The 6913-nt window shown below is 46.7% G+C and overlaps 1 protein-coding gene across 1 annotated transcript in view; it reads right to left on the bottom strand.

Moving 5' to 3' along the window:
- The window catches only part of klf8 (Kruppel like factor 8), a gene marked incomplete at its 5' end in the record, with an annotated part of 15029 nt that extends 11794 nt beyond the window's left edge, over positions 1 to 3235 (bottom strand). The window contains 2 exons of the mRNA XM_031874067.1: positions 2616 to 2850; positions 2933 to 3235. Of these exons, the coding sequence (XP_031729927.1) occupies positions 2616 to 2850; positions 2933 to 3235 (538 nt within the window). The remainder of the gene's footprint in view (positions 1 to 2615; positions 2851 to 2932) is intronic.
- Between the last annotated feature and the right edge of the window lie 3678 nt (positions 3236 to 6913).

Here is a 6913-nt window from a genome sequence, read left to right as displayed (position 1 = left end):
CCTCTCGACCCCTGCACTCTCTCCTCCTCCTCATCCTTCCTCACCCCCACCTCCATTCTGTGTCTACCTATCCAGCTCCTCCTTGTTCCTCCCACACAACTCCACATGAACGCGAATGTCAGCTGCTCACCCCCCTCACTCACATCTTTACTCTCTGCACGAGCTCAGAAGCTAAGACAAAACGGGATGTCAACGCGAGAAAAGGCGGAAACTGAACCTTCAGAATCCACCTGGCGCTGATCGCAAGACTAGATATTAGATCATATCAGTTTAGGGGACAAATGATCCCTGTGAGGGGAAAGAGTCACCGATGACTACTGCGAGCCGCGGTATGCGTGAGATGCGTTTGGTTTCATTGGTGTAACAGATACAGACCGACTACCAACTTTAGAGGATGACTCGTCACTTTCTGAGATCTGGGAACACCGCAACACTAAAATGAATTGTATGAGGCCTTACTTCTACATCTACTTCTACGTCTGATCGTCTCACTGCTCCTGTTTCACGCTGTCGTCAAATCCAGTAACGAATGGCGATCAAATCTACACAAACAAGCGCGGAATCGTCCTTTTCTTGAAGAGCAGACGGTGGACTGCAGCGGATGAAGATGTTGTTGTTGTTGGTGCGGAGGTGCAGGGTGCGTCAGCGCTGTTGGGTGTGGTTACTGAGACGAGCTTCTCTTCAGCCTGCTGTTAGTCACTCTCACTGTTACACCTGCTGATATTCAGACTCTTTGTGTCTGTAGGTTTATCCTAAATTCACCAAACGTTACCATTAGATAATGCCTCATTTGCATATTCAAACATAACATCTAATAAAACTTGTAATCTCAAAAATATGTGTCTTAACGTCAGTAATGAACTGGTGGAGTTTCACGGTGATAACTGCACTTGAACTGCTATAAATACACCGGTCCAAACCAGCACATTTACACTTCCACCTGAACACATTCTCATCCCGACTATTTTTGAAATGCATGCTGGGAAATAAAGTAATTCAAGACAAAGTGAAGAAAGTCAAAAGTGTAGATCCTAACAAGGCTCTGTGACACAAGAACCCCCGACGTGTTTTGAACGCCACGCGCTGACGAGGTCAAACAGCGACGGGTCGGTTTGTGTGCTGGACATTCTTCCACTCGTTAGTTTGGATCGGAGCCGAACTAAACTCACTTTACAGACGGACTTTCCTGCAGTTTTTCAAAAAGGGGCGGAGGCCTGTTTTTGCCAGCTTGCCAGAGCAAACGTGGAGCTTCCCCTGATGTTTACTCAGGGATGGATTCCACCTCATTTAACCCTCGCACCACTGCTTAACGCCAATCGGCTGGTGTTTAAGGCGCTCCCGACCGATGACAGCATCACTGGTTCTTTAGTATCGATCACCTTTTCTCACACGATGGATCAGTAGTTACTCAGTAACTATTTAAGAGACATCAAGACTTGAATCAGCTGTTGAGCCGCTGACAGACGTCAGTCGGGAACATTTTTACTGCAACGTGTGTAACATTTCTACGAGTTTCCTCATTTAGAAGGGAGCACCAATCATCCGCCTTTCCACAACGACAAAGACGAGACGGCAAGTCGAACACATCACGAACCACAAACACGCAACTGTCCCTGGAGACACACTGTGCTCCCAGACAGCGCACAGCTTAGTGCTGCAACAACAACGCAGCCTGACTTACAGGTCGTACCAGGAAACACAACTGCTTCAAATGTTCCTCATTTCTGCCTCGCTCCCAAACAAGAAGGCTTGTGTCGCCTGAAACATGTCTTATTTTTATCAATAGAAATCTCAATTCACCAACATACAGATGGTGAATTAGTGAGCAGAATCACTAAGAGTGGTTCTGAAGTTTCCATTCCTAAATATTTCTGTCCATGCATTCTTTACAGAAGGAGGATTTATTTCTGGGTCTCCCTCAATGTTACCTCTTTGTTACATAAAGCCACTTTAATAAAACTGGTAAATGACGGAGTGAGAGAGCGACAGACCTATGGAGGAACAATGGCGGCAACGGTAGAGAGATTGAAATGAAACCTTCCTTTTCCTGACTGATGGCCCGTGCATTGTACATCTACAACTCATTATACTTGAAGTAGTACTAGGAGCAAATCATAAGAAGTACATCCGACACATGAGCGGCACCATGAAGCAGCACGTCAAGGACACACAATACATATAACGTACATCCTGGACGCACAAGAGTCAACCTCTCGTGGAAAATGTATTTTCAAATATTGTCTATAAGCAGCTTGAACTGTGGGTCACAGAGGGAGACGTGTCATCACTCTACAAGAGAAGTAAAGTTAGAGCTCAGTGGTACTTTTATTCTGTCTCAGAACGTGACTTCTCTGCTGCCTCTTCATCCTCTTCATCAATGCTGACTAGACGATTCCATTGTGTGTGTGTGTGTGTGTAATTCTTTTAAAACTATATTCTCTTGGCCCTGTGCACAGCTGGTACTAACGATAACGAACGGGGGCCAATTTACCCACAATTCAATGCCACAGTTGGCCACATGGAGCATAAATATCAAAGCCCGGTCTGCCAGCTATGATTCTTCATAATGAGGAATCCTACAGCATCCTTCTGGAGGTTTTCATGGCGCCACTCACTGGATCCTTCTGAGCGCCCGTCGCTCCCTATGAGCGGCACCGTGATGGCCGCCGTGGCGACACCGTCGGTAGACATGGTGGTGTAGACGACGGGCAGCGACTGCACCACCACGGGGATGGTCTGGAGCTGGCCCACCTTGCTGGGCATGGTGACCGAGGGGATCGTGTGGATGACGTGGAGGATCTGCTGGCCCCCGGCGCCCTGAGTGGCCAAGATGGAGCCCGGAGAGAGGACCTGGAGGGGAAGAGGAGGGATGTGATTAGTGGCCTTCACCCTCTCAAAGTTCAGCGTACCAGTGGAGGTAGCTAGTCGTTACCATGGAGCCTATGGCCTGCATCGCAGAGGGGATCGATATGGTCGACAGGCCGGGCTGGGTCATGATCCCGCTGGGTGCGGGGTTGACTGTGATGGCCGTCGTGGAGGCGGGGAGCGAAGAGGGGCGGGGCTTGTTGAGCGACAGGTCGACGGGCTCGGTCTGGTCCTCGGCCGGGCACGGCTCCGGCGAGGACGGCTCCGTCTTGCAAACCGGCTCCGTCTTCACCTTCAGGTCTGTCGGCTGCGAGCAGTCATCACCGACGTCGGCCCGCTGGAGGAGGAACAATAAGAGACGTTTAGAAAGCAAAAGGACGAATATTCAAACCATCTCAAGAGAGAAAAGTCTCTAAAAGAGCAATGACATCACTCTGATACTCTGAAACTCTGGTCTCATCCAGCCGTCGTACCGACTGTAAAGAACGCGCAGTAATTCGTAGAAATCCCAAGAAATGACGACGTACCTTGCAACCTTCAGCAACGGCACTTTGGTAGTTATTTCAACCCAAACGACATCTTTTCCTGAACCGAACTAAGTGGGTTTGTTGCCTAAACCTCACTGAGTTATGCACAAGCGGACACGAAAAATGAGAAGTAACTTATTGTAAGATGTCATGTATGACGATACGTTGCAGGAAGTGGATGGTAACTCTTTATTCTCATTCTTAGAGGACAGCATTTCATTTGCAAACTGACGTATTCATTAGACTGATGTAATCACGGTTAAGTGAAGCGTGCCAAAAGAAACGCATGCTGCTCGATTGTTTGGGAAGCCAGCAGGAGCCACACAATCCTCCAAACACCAATGAATTCATTATCTTTCTCTCGTGCGGTGAGAACGAGCTCTGACAAGGAAGACACAGCAGCACATACGTCTCTGCCTTCACTCACCAGACTGGCAATAGATTCAATGGAAACACATATTCATATATATTCATATCAAGTCAAACAAAAACATCTGGTGACGCTGCTTTCAGCCGTTCCAGCTGGAAAAATTTATATTTTGAAACAGAAACTAAAAATCCATCTATTGAGTCTGGCTTTTATGTCGTGTTTTATCTATATTGTTTATCATTACATCAGTTTTAGTATTCATTTCTATTTTATTTTATTTTTTGATCGATCAATGTCTCCTTCTTCTTGTTTTCATATCGTCGATCATTTGTAAAGCACTTTGAATTACATTTGATTATTTCAAAAAGGTCTACATAAATGCAACTTGATTGATTGTTAAAATCTCAAAGATACAAGCCTGCATAAGCATGAAAGTAAAACTCAGGAAGAGAAGTGAACTACAACTCCCAGGATACATTTTGGAGCATGTGCAGCTAACAGAACAGAGAAAGCTACAGATCACACCTCGTCTGATCAGACACTCGGCTAACATTCTGAATTCGCTACCGCTCTGATTTCACCTCACTGCACTGCTGAGGCTCATGGGTATTGTAGTATTTTAGAGTCTCAGAAACAGCAATAATCATATTGTTAAATCATCCGTGAGATTCCTGTGTTTCTCTGTTGAGGAATATTGAGCATTAATAAAGTACGACTCAACATGCTGAATATCTTTGAACTGAAGATCAGTTTGTAAAGTTTGCAAACTGATCTTCAGATGCTTTCAGATAACTTGCATCAGGTCTTTTTCACACGACGCCCTAGTTTTCCTCAGCCTCCTCCTCGCCTCTCCAGCCACCCAGGGCTCAGCTGCCATGTAGCTGGAACGCACCGCGAACAATGGCTGCTGTGTGGGACTCCGGGGGGGGGAGGTGGGGGAGAGAAGAGAGAGAGAGAGGGAGAGGGAGAGAAGGGCTGGACGGGTATGGAGAGAGACTGGTACTGATTAAGAGAGAGAGAGTAAAAGAAAGGGGAGAAGTGAAAGAGAGACGGTAGAAATGGAGTGAGAGAGGGAGGTCCAGGAGTTGGAGTCCGTCCAGCTCTGGGTGAGGAGGGAGGGAGGGAGGGAGGGAGGCTCCGCTACGCCCTTTTATCGGGTCACACAGTTCAGCTGGAGGCCCGGCTGTGTGCAAATATAAAGGTTGGTAAACACCAGTCTGCAATCGTTACACATGCAAATCAGCAGCTTACAGCAGGATGTGCATGTTTTTAGGAGGACTGATTAGGAGGCGGACCACCTTTGTTGTCGAGGTCTCGTTATTCTGACACTTCTCGTGTCCAAGAACTCCCCGACGTGTGCTTCTAATGCAACTTATCTGTGAGAGAAGCAACCTGCAGCACACTGGGTTGAGGTAAGGAGGAGTTAAAGGAAAGGAAAGGAGAGACGACACAGAGCAAACAAACACATACAGAACCCGGTGAGGAGGAATTTTAAGGAGCTCGACAAATGGGTGAGGGAAAGGGGAGAGAGAGGAGACGAACGAACGAGGAGACGAGGAAAGGAGGATCAGCAGGCGTAAAAAAGGAAGCAAGGCCGTAACGTGATTATAGAGACAGCCAAAAAAAAAAAATGAAGTGTGAAAGAAGTGAGGGAGCGGATGAGGAGAGAGAGAAAGAGAGAGAGAGAGAGAGAGTGTGGGAGGGAAAGGCCTAGCGTTGCCATGGAAACTGGGAGCTATCAGCTGACTCCATGTTTTTCCACTCCTTCCCCACCCAGTTCATCTTTCCATCACCCTCCTCTTCCTCCCTTTATCCTCTCTCTCTCTCTCTTTCACAACCACAACCCGTTCTCACCTTTTCTCTCTCCCCCCCCCCCCCCTCCAGGATCTCTCGCTCCTCACAACAGCCACACCCTCATGTCTTCCCACCTCGCCCTCTTGTCCCTCGTCGGATTTTCATTTTCCACCCACTCCCTCTCCTGTTTTTTTCCTCTCTCTCTCTCTCTCTCTCCCTCTCTCTCTCTCTCTCTGCCCTCTCTCTCTCCCTCTCTCTCTCTCTCTCTGCCCTCTTTCCACGGTTTTGCTCAGATTAGACCCACAACTCTTTGCAAAAAATCCCAAAAGAGGAGGAGAGGATGTAAGGAAAGCTGATCTGAGAGACAGAATGAGGAAAAAGGGAAACTTTCTGATTAAAGGGAATTAAAAACTAAACTTTCCTTGACACTCTTCAGAATATGATGAAAACATTTAACGAATAGATATCACCATGAAACTTCACCAGTTCATTACTGAGACAATTATGTTTTGTGTTTTTCTGACATGACATCTTTAAATATGCAAATGAGGCATTATGTAACGGTAACTTTTGGTGGATTTAGGAGAAATCTACAGACACAAACAGACAAAGTGGTGAAATAAATCTTTCTACGTGTGGAAGCTCTAAATTGACCAGTGCGTGAAAAACATTGTCTTTGTCTGAAGAGTTTTTCCTTAAACATGTGTTTGAGACCAAAAAAAAAAAAAGAGCCCAAATCTGAGAATCGATGAGCTTTAATTAAGATTGACCAAAGCGTGTTGTGCGATCAGACACAGTGGAGCTCTTTCTCTTTCACCAATCCTGATTTGAATGTGAACACAAAGACTCTGTCTCCGTGTCGTCTCCGCACAAAAGACCAGAAACTGAACTTCACTTGACAGTACATCCTCACCTTTTCACTTCCGTGAGTCGAGGACAAAAGGGGCCATAAAATAACTTAAGGAACCACAACAATCTGCCAGGACACCTTAAAACAATAAAGTCAACGTGTCTGGATGCAACACGAAGAGAAAGAAAAAAACCTCGCCGAGCCACAGACGCCCCCCGCCCCCCCCCTTCTCAGTTCAACTGCTACCGCCATAAAATGGGTCACCCAGTCTTCGCCTCGCAATTAATTCATGTGATCTCCAACTTGAATGGAAGCGGCGAGCGGCTGTGACTGCGAGAAAGATGGGAATGAAATGAGTCCGCAGGACGTATTTAACAGAAGTAATGCAGCTCTGCTATCGGCCACCTTATGTGGCCCCCAGAGGAATATCTACATGTGTCATTAAGGCCCTATACATATATACATATATACATATATATATATATACAGACACGTCTCTGTCAGCAG

Source organism: Anarrhichthys ocellatus, unplaced genomic scaffold, assembly GCF_004355925.1.
Source record: "Anarrhichthys ocellatus isolate YVR2014 unplaced genomic scaffold, GSC_Weel_1.0 scaffold78, whole genome shotgun sequence".
NCBI classification, from domain to species: Eukaryota; Metazoa; Chordata; class Actinopteri; order Perciformes; family Anarhichadidae; genus Anarrhichthys; species Anarrhichthys ocellatus.
This window is presented reverse-complemented; position numbering and strand designations above follow the sequence as displayed.